Below are 25,219 nucleotides of genomic sequence, written 5' to 3'. Positions count from 1 at the left end.
CTTCTTCTAGTCAAGTTGTGCCACAAACTCCTCTTCTCCCCAATTCTATTCAGTACCTCCTAATTAGTTATGTGATCTACCCATCTAATCTTCAGAATTCTTCTGTAGCACCACATCTCAAAAGCTTCTATTCTCTTCTTGTCCAAACTATTTATCGTCCATGTTTCACTTCCATACATGGCCACACTCCATACAAATACTTTCAGAAACGACTTCCTGACACTTAAATCAGTACTCGATTTTAACAAATTTCTTTTCTTCAGAAACGCTTTCCTTGCCATTGCCAGTCTACATTTTATATCCTCTCTACTTCGACCATCATCAGTTATTTTGCTCCCCAAATAACAAAACTCCTTTACTACTTTAAGTGTCTCATTTTCTAATCTAATTCCCGCAGCATCACCCGACTTAATTCGACTACATTCCATTATCCTCGTTTTGCTTTTGTTGATGTTCATCTTATACCCACCTTTCAAGACATTGTCCATTCCGTTCAACTGCTCTTCCAAGTCCTTGGCTGTCTCCGACAGAATTACAATGTCATCGGCGAACTTCAAAATTTTTATTTCTTCTCCATGGATTTTAATACCTATTCCGAACTTTTCTTTCGTTTCCTTTACTGCTTGCTCAATATACAGATTGAATAGCATCGGGGAGAGGCTACAACCGTGTCTCACTCCCTTCCCAACCACTGCTTCCCTTTCATGCCCCTCTACTCTTATAACTGCCATCTGCTTTCTGTACAAATTGTAAATAGCCTTTTGCTCCCTGTATTTTACCCCTGCCACCTTCAGAATTTGAAAGAGAGTATTCCAGTCAACATTGTCAGAAGCTTTCTCTAAGTCTACAAATGCTAGAAACGTAGGTTTGCCTTTCCTTAATCTTTCTTCTAAGATAAGTCGTAGGGTCAGTATTGCCTCACGTGTTCCAACATTTCTACGGAATCCAAACTGATCTTCCCCGAGGTCGGCTTCTACCAGTTTTTTCCATTCGTCTGTAAAGAATTCGCGTTAGTATTTTGCAGCTGTGACTTATTAAACTGATAGTTCGGTAATTTTCACATCTGTCAACACCTGCTTTCTTTGGGATTGGAATTATTATATTCGTCTTGATGTCTGAGGGAATTTCGCCTGTCTCATACATCTTGCTCACCAGGTGGTAGAGTTTTGTCAGGACTGGCTCTCCCAAGGCTGTCAGTAATTCTAATGGAATGTTGTCTACTCCCGGAGCCTTGTTTCGACTTAGGTCTTTCAGTGCTCTGTCAAACTCTTCACGCAGTGTCGTATCTCTCATTTCATCTTCATCTACATCCTCTACCATTTCCATAATATTGTCCTCAAGAACATCGCTCCTTCCACCTTTCTGCTTTCCCTTCTTTGGTTAGAACTGGGTTTCCATCTGAGCTCTTGATATTCATGCAAGTGGTTCTCTTTTCTCCAAAGGTCTCTTTAATTTTCCTGTAGGCAGTATCTATCTTACCCCTCCTGAGATAAGCGTCTACATCCTTACATTTGTCCTCTAGCCATCTCTGCTTAGCCATTTTACACTTCCTGTCGATCTCATTTTTGAGACGTCTGTATTCCTTTTTGCCTGCTTCATTTACTGCATTTTTATATTTTCTCCTTTCATCAATTAAATTCAATATTTCTTCTGTTACCCAAGGATTTCTACTAGCCCTCGTCTTTTTACCTACTTGATCCTCTGCTGCCTTCACTATTTCATTTCTCAAAGCTACCCATTCTTCTTCTACTGTATTTCTTTCTCCCATTCCTGTCAATTGTTCCCATATGCTCTCCCTGAAACTCTGTACAACCTCTGGTTCTTTCAGTTTATCCAGGTCCCACCTTTTTGCAGTTTCTTCAGTTTTAGTCTACAGTTCATAACCATTAGATTGTGGTCAGAGTCCACATCTGACCCTGGAAATGTCTTACAATTTAAAATCTGGTTCCTAAATCTCTGTCTTACTATTATATAATCTATCTGAAACCTTTTAGTATCTCCAGGGTTCTTCCATGTATACAACCTTCTTTTATGATTCTTGAACCAAGTGTTAGCTATGATTAAGTTATGCTATGTGCAAAATTCTACCAGGCGGCTTCCTCTTTCATTTCTTAGCCCCAATCCATATTCACCTACTATGTCTCCTTCTGTTCCTTTTCCTGCTCTCGAATTCCAGTCACCCATGACTATTAAATTTTTGTTTCCCTTCACTACCTGAATAATTTCTTTTATCTCATCATACATTTCATCAATTTCTTCGTCATCTGTAGAGCTAGTTGGCATATAAACTTGTACTACTGTAGTAGGCGTGGGTCTTGGCCACAATAATGCGTTCACTATGGTGTTTGTAGTAGCTTACCCGTACTTCTATTTTTTTATTCATTATTAAACCTACTCCTGCATTACCCCTATTTGATTTTGTATTTATAACCCTGTATTCACCTGACCAGAAGTCTTGTTCCTCCTACCACCGAACTTCACTAATTCCCGCTATATCTAACTTTAACCTATCCATTTCCCTTTTTAAATTTTCTAATCTACCTGCCCGATTAAGGGATCTGACATTCCACGCTCCGATCCGTAGAACGCCAGTTTTCTTTCTCCTGATAACGATGTCCTCCTGAGTAGTCCCCGCCCGGAGATACGAATGGGGGACTATTTTACTTCCGGAATATTTTACCCAAGAGGACGCCATCACATTTAATCATACAGTAAAGCTGCATGCCCTCGGGAAAAATTACGGCTGTAGCTTCCCCTTGCTTTCAGCCATTCGCAGTACCAGCACAGCAAGGCTGTTTTGGTTACTGTTACAGGGCCAGATCAGTCGATCATCCAGACTGTTGCCCCTGCAACTACTGAAAAGGCTGCTGCCCCTCTTCAGTTACGCTCTTGAAATATAGTGTGACATCTGCTTCCCAGGTAACCTGTTATATGAGCCAAAGGGATCGTGTTGTGTACCGAGCAGCACCTCAAACTATCACTACTATAACAACAGGTGCTGGTACCATATGACGATGACGAATACAAACTGGCAACATTCTTATTCCTCGGACCCTCCGCATACGGATGGACACGTCCACCATGATCCCGTTTGTAGAACCGGGACTCATCTGAAAAGACAATGTGTCCAGTGTTGAAGGTGGCACCACGACTGTCAGTGTGCCATGTGTCGCCATGCTGACAGTCTATGCAGAACCAGACGTTGTCGCACTCAAGGTATTTAGAGAAAGGAGCCTCTGGCGAGTAAAAAACTCCCTTGTGCACTTTAACGTTAATTTGAGGACTGTCGTGGCTGTGCGTTCAGCTTCACACGGAAATCATTGTGTACATCCAAAGATAACAACTCGTTTTGTATCAATCATGAGCAAGGGTCTTTGTAATTGCACCTTGGCACAATTCACTAATACTGCTCGAGAGATGGCAAATATCATTTATCGTAGTTTTCCCAAAAGTGATCACCTGCAACGTGTATGGATGGTTCGGTGCAAATGCGCTGGCGAAGCGACTGTGAAAACTTCACGTATATGTTCAGTTCATTTCCAGACTGAAGATTATGAAGAAGATTTGAAAAATGAACTTATAGGATTACCTTCGAGAAAGAAGCTACTAAGTACAACAATGTCCAGTGCAAACATTAGAAACTGGCTTGGGGAAGACATTACAGAAAGCAGGGATGCAAGCAAAAAGGTGTGAAGTCAAAATAATTAGAACTCAAAAATTACCATAAAATAAATTCATTCATGTAAATGTAATGTTTTTTTCGCATGGTACTCGATTACACTACCACAGTGAACGATTCACTATGTTGTACAGGAAAGTAATAAATTATGTTGCTTAGGTTTATTAGCTTTTACTCCTGGATATTACAGCTTCATTTCTCGTGGAAATAGCTCTTATTTTTTCGTATTCTTGAGATGTAGCTATTAGCTATTTCAATGTAAGAATACATTATGTCTTCCGACTGAGCTCTTACACCTGCACTTTTCGTATGGCCCTCTGTGGTTTCAATAATAATGGTGTTATAGTCCGCGTCATGTAGGAAGGCCGCCCTACTTTCAGCCGTTCTGCGCATCCCCCACCATTAACTGCTAGCAGCCAATAAGATTGTCTCTCTCCCAGCGGCTACCCGCGACTTACGAACTGGACTGCGAGAATCTCTCTCCCGCGTGCTATGCTATTGCCGTATTTCGCGACAAAGCAGTTTCATTCACAGAGCGACCGAATTATTCATACAGATGTCGATGCTGCTTTCTTGTAGCTGTGAATGTGTGTATGTAAACGTCTTAGTGTGATTTCCAAATGAATATGTCAGTTTGGATTCCGTAGAAATATTGGAACACGTGAGGCAATACTGACCCTACGACTTATCTTAGAAGAAAGATTAAGGAAAGGCAAACCTACGTTTCTAGCATTTGTAGACTTAGAGAAAGCTTTTGACAATGTTGACTGGAATACTCTCTTTCATATTCTGAAGGTGTCAGGGGTAAAATACAGGGAGCAAAAGGCTATTTACAATTTGTACAGAAAGCAGATGGCAGTTATAAGAGTCGAGGGGCATGAGAGGGAAGCAGCGGTTGGGAAGGGAGTGAGACAGGGTTGCAGCCTCTCCCTGATGTTATTCAATCTGTATATTGAGCAAGCAGTGAAGGAAACAAAAGAAAAATTTGGAGTAGGTATTAAAATCCATGGAGAAGAAATAAAAACTTTGAGGTTCGCCAATGACATTGTAATTCTGTCAGAGACAGCAACGGACTTAGAAGAGCAGTTGAACGGAATGGCTAGTGTCTTGAAAGGAGGATATAAGATGAACATCAACAAAAGCAAAACGAGGATAATGGAATGTAGTCTAATTCAGTCGGGTGATGTGGAGGGAATTAGATTAGGAAATGAGACACGTAAAGTAGTAAAGAAGTTTTGCTATTTGGGGAGCAAAATAACTGATGATGGTCGAAGTAGAGAGGATATAAAATGTAGACTGGCAATGGCAAGGAAGGCATTTCTGAAGAAGAGAAATTTGTTAACATCGAGTATAGATTTAAGTGTCAGGAAGTCGTTTCTGAAAGTATTTGTATGGAGTGTAGCCATGTATGGAAGTGAAACATGAACGATAAATAGTTTGGACAAGAAGAGAATAGAAGCTTTTGAGATGTGGTGCTACAGAAGAATGCTGAAGATTAGATGGGTATATCAAATAACTAATGAGGACGTACTGAATAGGATTGGGGAGAAGTTTGTGGCACAACTTGACTAGAAGAAGGGATCGGTTGGTAGGACATGTTCTGAGGCATCAAGGGATCACCAATTTAGTACTGGAGGGCAGCGTGGAGGGTAAAAATCGTAGGGGGAGACCAAGAGATGAATACAGTAAGCAGATTCAGAAGGATGTAGGTTGCAGTAGTTATTTGGAGATGAAGAAGCTTGCACAGGATAGAGTAGCATGGAGAGCTGCATCAAACCAGTCTCAGGACTGAAGACCACAACAACAACAACATGTCATGTGACGGCAATAAACGCGAAGTTCCTCAAAAGCAACCGTAATTAAATTGCGTGCGTATGGAGTGTCGTCTTAGTTGGGCGACTGGATTCGTGATTTCCTGTCGGAAATGTAGTAATCCACGGAAAAACATCGAATAAAACAGAAGTGCTATTTGGCATTTGCAAAGAAGTGTTGTAGGTCTTCTGCTATTACTGATTTACTAAACGATTTAGGAGGCAATCTCAGCTGCCCTCTTAGACTGTTTGCAGATGATGCTGTGATTTACCGCCTTATAATGTCATCAGATGATTAAAACAAATTGCAAAACTGTTTATATAAGAGACGTCTGTATGGTCAGAGAAGTGGCAACTGACACTAATTAATGAAAACTCTGAAGTCATCCACATGAGTACTAAAAGGAATCCGCTAGATTTCGGTTTACGGGATAAAACGCACACATCTAAAGGCTGTAAATTCAACTATATACTTAGGTATTACAATTAAGAATAAGTTAAGTTGCAACGATCACATGGATAATGTTGTGTGGGGAGCAAACCAACGACTGTGATTTCCTGGTAGGGCACTTAGAAAATGCAACAGATCTAACAAAGAGACAACTTACACCACGATTTTCCGCCCTCTCCTGGAATACTGCTGTCCAGTCTAGGATCCACAGCAGACAGGATTGATCGAAGAAGTTCAAAGATGGGCAGCTCCTTATCGCGAAATAGGGGAGAGGCTGCCACAGATATGATATGCGAATTGTGGTGGCAGTCATCAAAATAAAGGCGTTTTTTGTTGTTGCAAGATCTTCTCATGAAATATTAGTCGCCAGCTTTCTCCTCAGAGTATGAAAACACTTTGTTGGCGCCCATCAACATATCGAGGAATGATCATCACAATAAAATAAGAGAAATTAGAGCTCACACGGAAAGACTGAAGTATTCGTGTTTCCCGCGCACTGTTCGAGAGTGGATCCGTAGAGAAATAGCATGAAGGTGGTTCGATGAACCGTCTGCCAGGCACTTAATTGTGAAGTGCAGAGTGATCTTGTAGATGCAGATGTAGATTACTCCAGACGCAGTCGAGGGGGTTTATGCCCCGCATTTATAACTTATTCAAATATGAATTTGAAAACGAGACTTCTGTTTCTGGCATTTTGAAGACTCAAGAACGAGCTGTAGAAGCACGTTTCCGCAAGAGAACTGAACAGAGAATAGTAAACCAAGTGTTGGAGCTGTCGATACCTCAGGAAAACTTGTCTTCGAATCGCTTGGAAAGTATGGAAATCGCAATAAACCTGTAAAACAAGTACGTGCTTTTGACAACAACATTATAAAGCGCTCCATGTTTGAAATGTATATAAGAAGGGAATCCCCGACATCACAAAAACTTGTTACAATTATACGTGAGCAAATTAGCTTCAAAGGTAGTGCTTCGCCACTGAAAAGAATTTTAAAAGACATTGTTTTCAGAACCGTTAAGAAGTGAGTTTTTAAATGTAAGAAGTGACATAGAAGCAGCACGAACTACTTACCTTATAAAGAGCACGATACAAGAGGAGGAAGTAGTTCTACAGTGTATTACCTTGATGAAACATTTGTGAATCAGAATCATTCCTTGAATACCTGCTGGAAAAATGAGTGATGGTACTGGCGGTTTTATAGTTCCCATAGGGAAAGGTTCTCAGATACTTATTCTGCATGCTGACTCTTCTTCTAGTTTGGTTCCTGAGAATAAACATGTATTTAGCTGTAAGAAAGAAAATAGTGACTACCTTTCAAGAAGTGGTTCACTGCACAATTTTTGCCATACCTTGCTTCGAAGTCAGTTATCGTAATTACCACGCCAGTTATCATTCAGCTGTTGTAGAGAAAAGACCAACTACGAGCGCCAGGAAAGGGGATATTGCGCCCTGGCTGAAAAACAAAAATATTCCGGACAATATAAGCCACACTCGTGCTGGAATCATGCAACTCCTTAATTTATACAAGTCACGCGACAGGATATACAAGTTTGTCTTTCTTGCATGCGAATGGCGTCACAGTGTTTTGCTTTTACCCACATATTGGTGGCAGTATAACCCGACAGAATTAATTTGCGCACAGGTTACAAGCTATGTGAAGAAAAAAAAACCATTCAAGATAATAGACACTGAAACGCTTGTGCATAAAGCAACAGACTGCATCACCGTTCAGCGGGGGCACAAGACTCTGACAGGGAGGTGGAGACGGATAAAAGCCTAGAACCCATCATCTTAAATTTACAGTCACATGGTTCGGACATGGACTCGGATAGCAGATGGTATTACGATGTAGAATTTGAAACAAAATAAAATTATAATCTTTCTTGGTTTTAAAGACTCATGGTTTAAAAATGTTTTTGTCAACGTATCAGTTGTGTACATAGTACATGAGAACTTCCTAGCTTTTACTGATTGCGAATATGTAGCGTATGAAGTATCAACACATTGCCAAAAGAGAAATTAAGCTTCTACCAGCGTGTTGTATGCTCTAATTACTCGTGAGAATGCTGCCAGATAAATTCGTCGAAAACTTCAATATTGCGACAAAGTAAACCCCTGTCATTTTCAAGGCAGGAACTGGAAAATGCCTTAAAATGAAAGGGAGAGTTACTTGTCTAGATATTGGTGGTCTTCGAGGTTGTTAGTCAGCATTCCGTCGGGTTCTTCACAGAAGATGGTTAATTGTTTGCTTGTTCAGTGGATCATAAATCCATTCTCCCACTGTATTGTCGAACGAATTAGCTTAAACTTATAATTCTTGTTGACATCGAAAAATATGATAACATTCTGACAGTTTTTACGATAGTCTTTTGCACTAGTCTTTGCTACGAGTCATTCTTTTTTACACTGAACTGCAGCGAAAGACGCCCACGTAACCGCATTACACATATTAAAAAGAAGTTATATCGAGTAGATGCAGTTACCAAACAAATACAGGGTGTACATAAAGTCCAGGAACACTTTCAATTATTTATTTTACAAGAAATAAACATTGTACATATTGCATTTTGAAGAGAAACTCCGAAAGTTCTTTACACAAACATTCGATATGCGAACCATGAGTGACCCGGCAGACGTCAATACTGTCATCGAATTCTTGCCATACCCGTCCCAGCATGGCATCTTCGGCTGTGGCTGTCGCTTCCAGTATTCTCTCCCGGAATTCTGCTACAGCACGTGGTAGAGGCAGTACATACACCAGATCTTTAATGTGTCGCCACAGAAAAGTCATACGGAGTGAGATCTGGTGATCGGGGAGGCCATTTCATGAACTCACAGGAACACACAGGAAGCTCGCTCCGTTACCTGAACTCACCATATTTGCGGCTAGCACTGACTATCGGAAAATTACCGAACTACGCTGTGACGCTTTACATGAAAAAAAAAAAGGTCCAGGGTTCGTCTTCAAAATGACACATGTATGAGATCTGTACAATGTTTGGACCTGGTGCAGTGAATAATTGAAAGTGTTCCCGTACTTTATGTACACACTGTATAATGATTTCTGTTTGAGTTTGCAGTTTATTTTGTTGTGTATTACATTTTTCCTTATAATAAAGTCCAAATCGCAATAAATGGCAATTATTCCAACCATTTTCGATGATCCTGTCGTTAGACAACCGTCGTTTTGAGAAAAATTGTACTTGACGTCTTCACAAAGCTGCGTTAGATGTTCTCATCACAGAGACAATTGCTGTGCATCAGTGGACACAAGCACAAGACGTGAAGTAAGGTTTCTCTTGTGTAGACAAGTAATCGAAATCGGTTTTAAAACGTATTATTCCCTCATAGATTGGAGCGTATAATACAATGTATTGAAGGCAAAAGATCCTGATTGTTGTCCGCAGTAACACAGTTCGGCAACACGGAGTTTGTTTATATATAACACCAAGTGGCTGTATAGCCTAGGCCGAAGTGGATACAATCCCTGCCTGACATGTCGAAGGTTATGATATCGTATCCCGTTAACGGTATGAGCGTTTAAAAAAATTCTGTCGAAATAAGGTATTGTAACGACTTATGTGACTATTATTTTATCGCTTTTGCCTATTATTTATCTGATTAATAATGAGAAATTAAAGTGGTTGTATAGTGCTCGGTAAATAATTCCAGGAACAATGAAAACAGATTCATTCTTTAGAGATCTAGAGGTCGTGCACTACGCAGCGAAGCAATAAGTACAAAAAAAAAAAAAAAAAAAACTTAGTGCAGAGAAAGAAGCAGCACTAAAAAATGTGATGTAGCGTTACGAAGTAAAACAAATGCTTTTCTCTATGTTCTTTAGTTAAGGCAGGCAAGAAGGTCATCTGACATGAAAGAAAAGAAATATTACACAAAAGTGAATGCAATGCGTGTTTTACACCGGCGCAAATGCGATGTCTGTTGATTGAAAGGGTAAAGTGGAACTCGGAGTACGTTGCCCGTGCTGTGACTTAAAGAGCCCTGTGGCAAAATGCACATGCTTATTTGCGAAAGCAAAAAATACCTTTGGGGTGCAGGGCAACACTTCAGAAACGAACGAAGGAATTTAAATGGAGACTGGGTATTCTCGAAGATATCCTGTGTTTAGCGAAAGCTAAGACAAACATTTTACTACCCAAGGGAGACCCGCAGTTTTGACATTTGACGCAATGAATATTAATGGTCTAATGTTACAACTCGTCGGAGCATATAGTAGTCGATTCACATTCCAATGTTCAAGTCTGCATGATCCGTGGGTTGTGTAAACAGTGGAGGCAACCCGTTTAATTACGATTTCGACACAGTTACGACTAGTAGCTTGCTTCAGAGTATCATTATGGCAGTTGAGGGGTGAGTATACGTATGTTGTAGCTGTGACGTGTGATATGGATGGGAAAAAATATCAAAGTTTGGAAGGAATTCTGTCTTGATAGAAATGAAACATATTCCGTAAATATATAACGCAATAGGCCTACAACTTCTGACTTCAGTTCTCTGCGTCCCTGTATTTCATTACCAGTGAGCTCTGTCTAATGTTGTTTATAAATCGCCAGTACGAGAACTCCCAGAAGATGTGAACGTCTAACAAAATTTATTACCAAATTTTCAGATTAACAGATTTTGCGATGACTCTGTATTCTCGGACGTTCTTCTAGATGGCGTGAAATACATTCCAGGCTATATTGCAAGCAAGTTCCAAAACCTTGATAAAACATTAGGTTTCCAGAAACAAAAGTGAAGACGAGAGCCTGACGCGGACGGGATATCATTATATCTCGTGGTGATCTTTACTACCCAATGCCAGCATGGACAAACAAAGTGTTACAGTGTAAGAATAATGTGTTGCTTTTCGCCGAAATGGAGTGTGCAAACAAAAAAATCTCATAAAATCTCTGTGCTATTTTTCGAAACAAAATTTTGCTTTTATGTAAGAAAAAGACATTTATAAGGATAAAATATCCGAATCAATAAGCAAAGTTGTAAACCATAAAGATATGTGATACAAGGAGGAAGTAGTTATGGATTCCATCTTTACCTGGTAAATGGCAATAAAAATCTGGAACAGGCTATGTTAGCATCTGCTTCTTCATCAAACGAGTTCTTTTTTCAGCTTCATTATCATTTATTTAGTCCTGAGGTGTAAGAAGATCTGGGTACGGTAACCGGGGAGCAGGAAACTTCTTCCACATCTGTAACGCTTCCAAGCAATAGTCTGGAGGTAGACGTGTTTCGAGAATCAGCTGGCAGTGCTTTTGGGTACATCTGACATGTCACTTGTCTTGATCTATCCACCTGTGTATCGAACCAAACCGAAAGTCAAATGAACGAGTAACACGCCACAGCGTGTGTGGTGCGGCGCATTTGCCGTATAATCACCTTGCTGCACTACGCTACACAGCCCCCATGACAGACTAAATTTCTAGTCGCCCGTTCCAGCTTCATTGTGACATCAACGGGCTCTAGCCAATACCAAGCAGAATGCTCACCCTCCCTATGGGGGCTATAGCCCTCCCCCCTCCCCCCAATGGGGCATCATATTACACTGGATAAAATTACTTTAGAAATCGGCGAATGTATTACTCCAACAGATTCAATCTTTTTTTAAATAATTATGTTGACATATAGGTTGCAATGCATTCCAAACACATTTTAAAAAAGAATAAGAACGGCAAATAGCTTATTATTGAAACCAATAAATATCATTTAACTTAAAATGGGCGTCTTATTATGCCAAAAACTACTTTAAGCAACACCAAATTTTACCAATTTGTCGGTGGAGGACCGCAACCCCCCCTTTTTTTAGCAATATTCCATTCCCCAAAATCTCCTCCCGCCCATTAACCCCCCCCCCCCCGCCCCTCTCACCTTGACCGACTTCTAGGATCGCCCCTGCCGACGTGGCATGTCATTGGACGTCCCCAGCAGAAAAATCCAGCCATGCTGCCTCTATAGCCGTCAATAATTGCCGGTGCAGGACTTTGTGCACGAACTGGCCTCTCGATTACGTCCCATAAATGTTCGATGGAATTCATCTAAGGCGATGTGGTGTCCAAATCATTCGCTCGAACTCTCGAGAACGTTCTTCAAATCAATCGCAAACAACTGTGGACCAATAACATGACGTATTGTCATGCATAAATATTCCGTAGTTTGGGAACATAACGTCCATGAATAGCTGCAAATGGTCTCCGAGTAACCAGACATAATCATTTCCAGTCAACGATCGGTTCGGTTGGATCAGAGGGCCCAGTCCTTTCCATGTAGACGTAGCCCACACCGTTATGGAGCCACCACCAACTTGCCCATTGCCTTGTTAACATGGATCCACGGCTTCGTGGGCTCTGCGCCACACTCGAACCTACCATCAGCGCTTACCAACTGAAATCGGACTCATCTGACAAAGCTACGGTTTTCCAGTCGCCTAGGGTCCAACCGAAATGGTCACTAGCCCAGGAAATGCGCTGCAGGCGACGTCGTGCTGCTAACAAAAGCACTCGCATCGGTCGTCTGCTACCATAGCCCATTGGCGATAGATTTCGCCGCACTCTCCTAGCGGATACGTTCTTCGTATTTCCCACATTGATTTCTGCGGTTATTTCACGCAGTATTGCTTGTTTGATAGCACTGACAACTCTACGCAAACGCCGCTGTTCTTGTTCGCTAAGTGAAGGGCGTCGGCCACTGCGTTGGTCATGGTGAGAGGTAATGCTTGAAATTTGGTACTCTCGGCACACTCTTAACACTGTGAATATGAGAATATTGAATTCCCTAACGCTTTCCGGAAAGGAATGTCCCATGCGTCTAGCTCCAACCACCATTCTCCGTTCGAAGTCTGTAAATTTCCATCGCGCGATCATAATCGCTGTCGGAAACCTTTTCACGCAATCGCCTGAGTAAGAATGACATCTCCGCTAATGCAGTACCCTTTTATACCTTGTGTACGCGATACTACCGCCATCTTTATATCAGCCCCGGATCTACGATATTTCCGAACAAGGGCAGAAACTTAATAGTGGCGCTCATTTCGCTCTGTGAAATCGAGATGTGCATATTTCGTATTGGAGGCCATCAAGCCTCTATTCAGGACAGTGGAAACTATAAAATGTCCTGTGGTGCTTCTCCTACTCCCAGTCGGACAGTTTGACATCCTACCTCCCTTAAATGTACTGGGAGGGATTATTTGTGACTGGGAGAATAAGAATTCTTTAGAAAATGTGCACTATTTATTGCCTATTAGCCAATAACTTTCTCTTTTGTGTGACGTAAAATTAAATATAGGACACACAAAAGCAGCAAAGGCAAGAGACAAGCAAGGCAGTTCATATTTCTTCAATCCTTAGGTTCCAGCATTTTTTTCTCTCTAATCTTGCTATAGCTTTTCACGGCGTGCTTTCCTTTCTGCGAGAGACGTAATGTTCGTCAAATATTTTGCTACATGAAAAATCAAAGTGTCGTTGTCTAATAATGAAAAAGCTGTTAATACGAATGGTACCCAAGACTGGTTTGGTTTCTCGTTTTGATTACGTCTATTTTGTAACTGTCTGCTAGATAAAATGAAATAGGTCTTTCTAATATTGCAGCAACTGTTAACACTTGCCTAGTCAGTGAGACTATTTTGGGCACAAATGGTCATTTTTATCTACCTCATTTACATAAATAACACGCCAGAATATAATTCACAAAGTATCGATGAGATCAAGAAGCAGTACTAGCAGCCTAAATTTTTATATAAATTTCGAATCGTTATATTCTTCCATATAATTTGTGCGATATCCCCGTTTCTTCTCCTTCCTTGTTCTAAGAATAAATCTTATCGTCACTAATTGTGTAACTATTCCTGCCATTGTCAAACTTTATTCTCCGGTTAGCTTCACTAATCCTGCTAGAATCACCGGTTCAGTTATCCCGCGTTTATTCTCTGGTTAGGTGTTATTACGTGTTCGTACAACGCGTTCTCCGCGCTATTCCGAGGATAGAACTTAAGGGGCTACTAACCGGGAACTGTACTACTGCCCCTCAGCATTGTGACGACCTAGCAAAAATTTTCTGATAAACTTTCATTTTTTTTGGGTACACCGAGAAGATAATATCTAATCTTTCTTACCTGTTAGTCATTTATTTCCACTCTGGTGGTCTGAATCCATGGATTTCGCTTATAATAACGCTTATTACTCGCACACTCACTCAGCCACGTAAGCAAACAGCTATTGGCATCCACCCTTTCCGGTTTATTCGTCTTAGCTCGTATAGCCGTGTCCCCTTTTGTCTGTCAGTAAGTTTTTTGTTTCTAGATGCGACGGGGATTTCTCTGGCAGAGACATCACGTACACTATGCACGCATTCAAAAATCGACTTATGATTCGTTCAGAAATCAATCTAGAATGTATTAAAAAATGCTCAAATTCCAACACGGATGCGTTTCAAAGTCATATGAACAATCGATAGACCAACGTGCGCTGTATGATAGGCGCTTTCTGGGAGAAGGTTTTTCCTTCAAGAATATAAATTTGGTACCCCCCTGACATTGCCGCCCAGGGCAGATACCCCGTTTGCTCCCGCCCCCTCCTCCTCCCCCGCTTTCGGTACCACCTCATGACTTGTTTCACAATAGTGCATCATTTAAATACGATGAGGGACACCCCCCCCCCCCCCAAAAAAGGAAATACGTCATAACGTCTTTATTTCTTAATATTTTTACACCAGATTTTAATCACCTACAAAGTATTCTCCATTGACCACAACGCTGTTCTTCAAAGGATCCTTCAAATTTTCTAAATAGTTTTTTAATTCACTTATCGGGGATGTTCTTTATGCCTTCCAGCGATTTTTGTTTTACTTCTTCCACAGTAGCAAAACGCTTTCCTTTCAATCCCAATCGAGTCTGGAGAACAAAAAGAAATCACAGGGGGCTAGATCCGGTGAGTATAGGGGGGCGAGGGGGGGGGGGAGAGGGTGGACAATCGATCGATGTCATGCCGTTTTTGGTCAAAAACTTCGTAATGGATAGGGTGGTGTAGGGCGGTGCGTTGTTGTGGTGGAAGAATCAATCACCTGTGCGCCAAAAATCTTTTCAAAACCTCAAAATAGAACTCCTTGTTGACAGTGTGATCTGGGGGAATGAACTCCGCGTGCACAACACTTCCGTAATCGAAGAAACAAATGAGTATTGACTTGATGTTTGACTTCACTTGGTGAGCTTTTTTGGGAAGAGTAAAGCCACTTGTCTTCCACTGGCTTTGTTTTGGGGTCGTATCCATAGCACCACGATTCATCATCAGTAATCACCTTGGAAAAAAAAATCAGGGTCCTCTTTGAGCTGATTTTGAAGCTGAAAACATGCCTAAAGTCGACGCTCCCTTTGCTTGTCTGTGAGAAAGCGAGGGACAAATTTGGCTGCAACTTTTCTCATGTGCAGATCTTGGGATAAAATCCTCTGAACTGAATTTCATGATATTCCAGACATCTCACAGAGTTGATGAATGGTTCGGCGACGGTCTTCGCGAACGAAGGCATCAATTTTGTCAACGTTTTCGTCACTTCTCGATGTTGAGGGTCGTCCTGAACGGTATTGGTCTTTAGTTGACATTTCTCCATTTTTAAAACATGAGAACGCTAGTGGATTCTAGTTTTACTTAGGGCAGCATCCGCATAAGCAGTCATAATAAGCATTACAAAAGTTTCCGCGGTCGATTTCCCCAACGGGAAACAAAATTTGACAGCCGCGCTTTGCTCTCGACAATCTGCCATCACGTTTTCACCGAAATGGAAAAAGATCTCACAGGCGAACCGATGCACTCACAGTGACACAACTTCGCACAGAGTCAGGTGGCGTGACTATAACGGGTGCCCTCCCCACTGCAGCCCAATTCCCGTTACTTTTGGGTCCCCCATCACACATCATAAATCAATCTTGGACTTGTGGTGCGGTGTAAGTATGATGAGCATGTACTGTGTACAATTTTTTTTATGGTAGGATGTTAAGTATGTTGCGAGGTGTACTGTGTACAATTTTTATTGTCATGTAACCAGAAAAGCAGAAGGGAAAAACAGAAAAGCGTTAATTTTCGAGAACATTTCTTTCTGGAGTACAGTGGTTTATTTGTCATTTAAAATTGAATATAAACAGTGACAACCACAATAAAGTTTTTTTAATGTCACCTTACTTACTTCAATCTGTCTTAGACCATCTTCAGACTCACACTGTGATAGTAGTTGGTGGCTGTAAAGGAGCATACTGAGAGAGGACAAGTTACTCTCACCTATTTTTCGCGTATGGAAAATTATTAAATATTTTGTTACAACCCGACACACCTTGAGCGAGACTTTAGAAAGTTAATGGCCTGAGCAGACGTTGATGGAGCCTGGTAGAGCGCTAAAAGCATGAGGTATTTTTATGGTACTTAGCTCGTAGTAACAGCATGTTGGAAGTCAATTTGCGGTGAGCCCATCCCTTAGACAGGCGCACAGCCATACAGGGCAGACTGGGCAGTCCCTCATTGAGACAAGTCTCCAGCAGAACAATGCCGTGATACCTGCCAAGGCACCAGCAGAAGGCCTGGGGTGGGGCGACAGTCTGAAGGAACACGTCTACTCAGTGGAGCTGTAAACTGGGCATTGTGTGCAGAGCAACGCATAATAAAAATTCACAAGTTTTTGTGTTCGCCGAAAGTGCAAATAGGTCAGTGAACCACTTCCCCCGGCCACCTCGGTTGTATAAGAAAAATCCGGCGTCTGAGAAACGTTTAGATATAGAATCTTTATTATACCTCATAGCTGGGACTAACAAGCTCCAAGGCACAGGCAATTTAGATAAAGATCTTTAAGACTGTATCTGTTCGCTTGTTGCCATGGGAAGTGACACGACGTCAGAGAAAATCATCTCTTCTCCCTCTGCGAAAACTTAAAAAAGCCAGTAATTGGCGGTTTCCTTTTCTTTCAGAGACCGATGTTTCTTAACTCTTGCCCTGGTACGACATGAGTTTGTGCTGTCGTTTGGGAGGGGAAATTTAGCGCCTCTAGAGCCCTGTGATTGGCTCAAGACGGCGTGAAGGCAGTGTCGTTTGTGCACTTTGTGGGAAAACCGTAATTTTTTTTTAGAGAGGGTAAGGCACTCCGGTGCAGGACTTCGGGCTGGTAAGCAACTTCTGGTCGAAGCTCAGGCATGTGTGGTTGGTGCTTGGGACCTGTCCTGAGACTGACTTCACTTGTGAGTAGTTTAGACTGGGGAGCCTGTGATGAAGTTCTAACTGTACCGACAGTGTGTCTTCAAACGTCTCGGACTACTCGTTTACTGAGGGCATTGGTTTTTGGTTTACCGGTCTTGACGTTTGGTGTCCTTGTGCGCTCTGTTGTATAAGTGAGACAAATTGGTACTTGTTACGACCAGCGAATGGGTGTGTTATACACTGAAATGTACCGTGATTTCAGAGTTCTGGTACAGAGTAAATTGCGATATGTGAGCCTGATCGTTAGACCGTGAGATTTTTGCATGTCTTTCGTGGCCACGATCGATTCACAGGTGCCGCATCCACATCTCACCTCCACTGCACACATCTCGCCAGTTGCAGGTTATATTACCACACGAAGCAAACAGGGTAACGTACTGCTGCTCCGGCATTGTCAGGGCATACAGATCTCAATCGCCACTTGCTCTCAGTTGCACCTATGTAGAGAAACTATAGTAGATTGGATCAGTCAAAGTCCGCTCAGCGTCAGATCAATTCAGATTGCATTATGCACATATTTTAGGGCCAGAGTACTTGACTCACTGCAGTAGTTAAACTGTCTTTGCCACCCAGGATCCTTGTCCAGTGTAGTCTTGAATCACCTATTAGTTGAAACTCCCTGGCAGATTAAAACTGTGTACCGGACCGAGACTCGAACTCGGGACCTTTGCCTTTCGCGGGCAATTGCTCTACAAACTGAGCTACCCAAGCGCGACTCACTCCCCGTCCTCACAGCTTTACTTCCGCCAGTACCTCGTCTCCTACCTTCCAAACTTGCCAGCGAAAGGCAAAGGTCCCGAGTTCGAGTCTCGGTCCAGCACACAGTTTTAACCTGCCAGGAAGTTTCATATCAGCGCACACTGCGCTGATGAGTGAAAATCTTGTTCTGGAAACACCTGTTAGTTGTTTACGGTATTCAATCAATAACTTCAATGAGATTTTCACTCTGCAGCGGAGTGTGCGCTGATATGAAATTTCCTCGCAAATTAAAACTGTGTGCCGGACCGAGACTCGAAGTTGGTACCTCGAGTTCGAGTGTCGGTCCGGCACACAGTTTTAATCTGCCAGGAAGTTTCAATCAATAACTTGTTTAGCATCATTTATGTCTGTTTTAAAGAAAAAATAAATGTTGTTAGGACACTAAAACTATGCTAGCATTCCCAGTCATTGTATATAGTCCCACTCAATTTATATGGTCCCACTAGGATTACCTTTCAATACGCTACACCTCCACGAACGCAAACTGCTCCAGTTAGCGTCCGTGGAGGTGTAGCGCCTGCTCATTTCACATCCACATCCACAATCTATCATGACGGTATGGGTTTGAGCCGCGCGAGTGGCCGCACGGTTTGAGGCGCCATGTCACGGATTGGGCTGCCCCTCCCGCCGGAGGTTTGAGTCCTCCCTCGGGCATGTGTGTGTGTGTTGTTCTTAGTATAAGTTAGTTTAAGTAGTGTGTAAGTCTAGGGACCGATGACCTCAGCAGTTTGGTCCCTTAGGAACTCATACATATTCGAAAATTTTTTAGAGGTCTGAAGACGGTCTAAATCAGACCGAAACCTGTAAAAAGGTTTATTGCTGTTGTGACTGTTTATATTCAATTTCAGAAAAGCGTTAATTGTGCACCTTAGCCCCCACCTACCCTAATGTCTGGTAGAAGAAAACGAAGTTTTTTGTCCGTATGATGAACTGAGAAAGAGAAATGGAAGGGCGTGTAGTACGCGGCAGCCGCCAGCGAGGGTGGACGGGCGGGCTGCGGCGACGCGCGCGCTGCGACGCCTGCGCAGGTGGCGCGGGCGGCGGCGGCCCGCGACGCAGCGGGAGGCGCCGAGTCGGTGGCCGCCGCGGCCGCCGGTCGGATGGAGGGCCAGCTGCCGGGCGAGGGGGCGGCGGAGGCGGCGGCGGCGGCGGCGGCGGCGGCGGCGGCAGCGGCCAGACCCCGCGGCCGGCCGTCGCTCACGTCGCGCCGCTCGCAGCTGTCGCGCCGCAGCAGGAGCTCCGAGCAGGAGGCGCAGGCGGACGACACCCGGCCGTCGGCCACGTCTTCCTCCTCCGCTGCGGAGGACGCGCGGCTGCTGGCAGACCACCGCCGACAGCTGGAGGCGATCGCGGCCAAGCCGGCCTTCGCCGCCGCCTGCGCCACCGTCGAGCGCGTGCTGGCCAGCAACGTCTTCCGTGCCCAGCAGAAGATCTTCAAGGTACGCCCGGCTCTCAACAATAAACAGTACGAAGTACTCCAGACGATCGCTAAAAAAAATTCGTTAAATTTCGGTTACACGATAAATATACACTGATGAGCCAAAACATGATGACCAACCACCTGCTTAATAGCCCTTTGTCCGTATTTGGAACGAAATACATCGCTGATTCTGCGTATCAGCTATTCGACAGTCCGTTGGTGTTGTGGAGGTATGTGGCATTAGATGTCTCCGCACAGGTCATGTAATTATCGTAAATAACGGGCCACTGATTTGAGTGCCCTTTAGTGGCGTCCGATATCAACCCACATGGGTTCCGTAGGATTTACATCAGGCGAATTCGCTGGTCGAGAAATCAACATAAGTTCACTATAATGCGCCTGAAACCACTGTAACGCGGTTCTGGCTCCGAGACCAGACTATTATACTGCTGAAGGACATCGCCGTCGGAGAAACATCAACCATGAAGGGATGCAGATGGTTCACAGCTGTCTTCGATTACTACCACAGATCCCATCCATGCCAATGCAGGAGAATATCTCCCATAGCACAGTACTGCTCCCACCAGCATGCATCCGTCGCGCTGCCCGTTTCGAACCGCCGTTCACTTCGAAGATTCCATGGAGAAGACCGTCGACCTAGTGTGGCAAAAATATAATTCACCCGAAAAGCAGACATGTTTACGTTGACCGCTATGGTTCAAATGGCTCTGAGCACTATGGGACTTAACATCTGAGGTCATCAGTCCCCTAGACTTACAACTACTTAAACCTAACTAACCTAAGGACATCACACACATCCATGGCCGAGGCAGGATTCGAACCTGCGACCGTAGCAGTCGCACGGTTCCGAACTGAAGTGCCTAGAACCGCTCGGCCACCGCGGCCGGCTGACCGCTATGGTTCCGTGCCCACTGCAATCGTAATTGACGATGTCGTTGCGTCAACACTTAGGGTGGGTCTGCTGCGGAGCTCCACGTTCAACAATGTTCGATGAACGGTGTGCTCCGAAACAATTTTGCAGAGATGCCACTGATCATCATCTATCCTACTTTATAGAGCAGACAAGCTTCCGAACCACACGTTCTGTGCAGAGTCGTGGACGTCCAAACATTTAGAGCCTAGTGATAGTTTCACTGTGCTACCTCTCTCCGTAGATGCTGACGACAGTAGCACGTGAACATTCGATGAGCTTCGCCGTTTTCGAGATACTCGTTCACAGACTGTACGTAATAACAATGCGACCTTTGTCAAAGTCGCTTATCTGAATGGATTTCTCCACTTGCAGCCCATATCTTCGTCAGCGTCATCCCCCGTTCGTGTTTGCTCCGCCTACATACTTTCGTTATCGCGTCACGTGCCCGCATGGCCATCAAGAGGCATCCACCGTCGTTGTGCGCAGTGGTCATAATGCTTATCAGTGTGAAAATGTCGTGGTATTCCATCCAACTAAATACCTAGACAATGCATGTGCAATCTCGTCGTCAACTAGTTTTCCGTTGTGCAGATTATTACCAATAAATGTTACTTGTGATATTCTTTATTGTATCTGACGTCGTACAAAGATAAAATTTAGGAATGAGACTGAGGGAGAAGACCTAACGACGTACGTCTTTTATAACGTAGTGTTTTACCTCCATATGACTGCGTATGTCCTTTTTGCTTTTGGAAAGTATTTTAGTTTCCACCAGCTACCAATATAATTTTATAACTGTATATCCGTTATCACATTTTCATTAATACTGCATATTTATATTTGCAATTGACTATGAAATGAACACATAAGCTCTCTCTCTCTCAGTTTCGTCGTCAAATAGTTGCCAGCCGTGCAGGCATATTGTTAATAAAAATTACTGTCCTATTATTTTCTCTTATACGTGACGTTTTACAAAGATAGGATTATGTAATATGACTTACGTTGCAGTCCTAACAACATGTTGTCTATTTTAACCTAATGTTTTGTTTTACCTCCATACGATTACTACGTTCTTTCTGTTTTTTAGAAAATGTTTTTACTTCCTCCTGCAAAACACACACACACACACACACACACACACACACACACACTATATATATATATATATATATATATATATATATATATATATATATAGGGTGTTTCAAAAAGTTACGGCAAAACTTTCAGGAAACATTCCTCACACACAAATAAAGAAAGGATGTTATGTGGACATGTGTCCGGAAACGCTTAATTTCCATGTTAGAGCTCATTTTAGTTTCGTCAGTATTTACTTCCCCGATTCATCGCCAGTTGGCCCAATTGAAGGAAGGTAATGTTGACTTCGGTGCTTGTGTTGACATGCGATTCATTGCTCTACAGTACTAGCATCAAGCACATCATTACTTAGCATCAGCAGGTTAGTGTTCATCTCGAACGTGGTTTTGCAGTCAGTGCAATGTTTACAAATGAGGAGTTGGCAGATGCCCATTTGATGTATGGATTAGCACGGGGCAATAGCCGTGGCGCGGTACGTTTGTATCGAGACAGATTTCCAGAACGAAGGTTTCCCGACAGGAAGACGTTCGAAGCAATTGATCGGCGTCTTAGGGAGCACGGAACATTCCAGCCTATGACTCGTGACTGGGGAAGACCTAGAACGACGCGGACACCTGCAATGGACGAGGCAATTCTTCGTGCAGTTGACGATAACCCTAATGTCAGCGTCAGAGAAGTTGCTGCTGTACAAGGTAACGTTGACTCCGTCACTGTATGGAGAGTGCTACGAGAGAACCAGTTGTTTCCGTACCATGTACAGCGTGTGCAGGCACTATCAGCAGCTGATTAGCCTCCACGGGTACACTTCTGCGAATGGTTCATCCAACAATGTGTCAATCCTCATTCCAGTGCAAATGTTCTCTTTACGAATGAGGCTTCATTCCAACGTGATCAAATTGTAAACTTTTCTCACTCAACATGTGTGGGCTGACGAAAATCCGCACGCAATTGTGCAATCACGTCATCAACACAGATTTTCTGTGAACGTTTGGGCAGACATTGTTGGTGATGTCTTGATTGGGCCCCATGTTCTTCCACCTACGCTCAATGGAGCACGTTATCATGATTTCATACGGAATACTCTACCTGTGCTGCTAGAACATGTGCCTTTACAAGTACGACACAACATGTGGTTCACGCACGATGGAGATCCTGCACATTTCAGTCGAAGTGTTCGTACGCTTCTCAACAACAGATTCGGTGACCGATGGATTGGTAGAGGCGGACCAATTCCATGGCCTCTACACTCTCCTGACCTCAACCCTCTTGACTTTCATTTATGGGGGCAATTGAAAGCTCTTGTCTACGCAACCCCGGTACCAAATGTAGAGACTCTTCGTGCTCGTATTGTGGACGGCTGTGATACAATACGCCATTCTCCAGGGCTGCATTAGCGTATCAGGGATTCCATGCGACGGAGGGTGGATGCATGTATCCTCGCTAACGGAGGATTTCCTGTAACAAAGTGTTTGAAGTCACGCTGGTACGTTCTGTTGCTGCGTGTTTCCATTCCATGATTAATGTGATTTGAAGAGAAGTAATAAAATGAGCTCTAACATGGAAATCAAGCGTTTCCGGACACATGTCCACATAACATATTTTCTTTCTTTGTGTGTGAGGAAGTTTGGCCGTACCTTTTTGTAACACCCTGTATATATATATGTCCAGAAATCAAACATTCATGGGTGCTGGAGAAAAATAAACGCATCAATTTGAGGCAACGGTCCCTGTACCGGAAACGAGCGAGTCGAAAGCTATAAGCGAAAACCGTTCTGAGATCTCTAAAATACATGCCTGAGGATCTACGAGCACATGTTCATCTTCGCTACTGTGAAACAAATCTCTTTTACTGATTAAGTGCTCATAGCTCTTAAGGTTTGCATTTTAGAGCCCATGTTTACGAGACCTTTTTTCTTGTTTTGGTCCGTACTACCATCTCTGAAAGCAGCCTACTCTACAATCTTAGCGTCATCAGCACCAGTACAGTATTCCACTGTCAGAGATGTGAGAACGATTTTCGCTTATAACTTTCGATTCGCTCGTTTATGTATTATAATTATGACGTGTACGCTAGTTTTCATAAAGTAACATGGTTTACACTTCATAAGCACTATTCGCAGATCACGTGATGGCAACTCTGTTTACCGAAAACAGTCGTCCTAAATAAAACTTCTACAAACGCTGAGAAGTCTCTCTTCAAGCTGAATACTTTCAGACCGCCCCTTATCACTCACCATAGGCAAGTTAAACACCTAGCGATTACAATAAAGAACAACTTAAACTGAAATCAATACACAGACAATGTTGCGAATAAAGCGAGCCAAAGACCGCATTTTATTGGTAGAACACTTAGGAGACGCATCAAATCTGCTAAAGAGACTGCTTACACCACGCTTCTCCGCCGTCTTCTGGAGTATTGCTGCGAGGGATGAATTCCTTACCATATTGAATTCACGGAGGACACTGAAAAAAAAATTCAAAGGAAGCCAACTCGTTTTGTATCGTCGGAAGTAGGGGAGAGAGTGGCACGGATATGATGCGCGAGTTGCGGTGGTAATCATTGAAACATAGGCGTTTTTCGTTTCAACGAGATCTTTCCACGTAATTTCAAATATTTTGTTGACTTCGATGTATGAAGAACAGTCAAATAAAAAGAACAGGTAGCAAAAGGTAACTAAACTGTTCATTAATACATTTATTCCACTGTGGGACAAGGCGATCAAAGCCCTCATGGAAAAATGTTTGCAGTTGCCAACAGAATCATAATTGTACCCAGGCCTGCACCTCTTCGTCCGAATAAGATTGACGCCACGAATGTCTTTCTTCAAGTATCCAAAAATGTGAGAATCTCATGTGGACGGCCCCAAATGTTGCTACGCTGCAGAAATTTCGCGAAATTTGAATAGACATCATTTTGCAGATGTAGAATCACGCCTACCAACTTTCGTATAGGTTGCACAACTACTTCTTGGTGTTGCGACTTTTATTTCCGTCATTGTAGTACACGGGGAAGGGATAGTTCAGTATCGTAACAGAAGTTTCCGTCACTATTGTGTCTCCCTTCTGTCCGCCTGAACGCAATGTTGCTGCGCCTATGGTGACCAGACGCATTTGTTTAAAAACGAAGACAAACAGCTTCAAAAAGGAGGACAAAGTAAGAAAAAAAGAGGACACATCAAACGGGTCAACTGCAGATGAGAATACCACCAGTCAGCTTTGGACAAGTCACGTGACTGCCAGGAATTACCGGTAAAACTAGTAGTTAATTGTTACTGATGGCCAGGTGGTGGTTAACTAAGCAATACAAAGAAAAAAAAAATTAAAAACATTGATTGTGGTGACGGTATGGCGTCGATTGTTTTGTTATGACAACCACACGGAATTGTTTACAAAGCGAAAAACGTAAGACTAAATGCCCTCCCTTCATTAGACGCACTGCTACCAACATGTACAATTCAAGCAGCAGCTGACGACATGTGAACTGCACTTTAACCTTCCGAGTACAAATAAATTGAATGACTATGAAACAATGAAATAAAACGATGACAGTTAATCTGTCGAGTTATTTCTTACCTTTATTGGCCACTGAGACGTACGTTCCAGTTCCACATATCTTACATTCCGCGTCAAATTCATTTCTCCCTTTCTTGAAAGCCGGCTATTTGCAGGAAAGGACATCAGAAAATGTACACTTTGGTTTAGGCATAGCCAAATACTTTACGTAGCTCACTCGGTTAAAAATTACACTCACAAATGACACGCACGCTACAGGAAGCCAAGCCAATACAAAGCGAAGATAAGAAACGAAAATTTTAAATAA

The 25,219-nt window shown here is 42.9% G+C and overlaps 1 protein-coding gene across 1 annotated transcript in view; it reads left to right on the top strand.

Moving 5' to 3' along the window:
• The first annotated feature begins 3,618 nt into the window (after positions 1-3,618).
• LOC126187943 (dynein axonemal intermediate chain 4) overlaps positions 3,619-25,219 on the top strand; it is a 57,006-nt gene continuing 35,405 nt past the window's right edge. The window contains exons 1-2 of the mRNA XM_049929359.1: positions 3,619-3,687; positions 18,907-19,386. Coding sequence (XP_049785316.1) covers positions 3,619-3,687; positions 18,907-19,386 — 549 coding nt within the window. The remainder of the gene's footprint in view (positions 3,688-18,906; positions 19,387-25,219) is intronic.

Source organism: Schistocerca cancellata, chromosome 1, assembly GCF_023864275.1.
Source record: "Schistocerca cancellata isolate TAMUIC-IGC-003103 chromosome 1, iqSchCanc2.1, whole genome shotgun sequence".
Classification (NCBI taxonomy): Eukaryota; Metazoa; Arthropoda; class Insecta; order Orthoptera; family Acrididae; genus Schistocerca; species Schistocerca cancellata.
The sequence above is the reverse complement of the archived record's forward strand: the minus strand, read 5'-3'. Positions and strand labels throughout refer to the sequence as shown.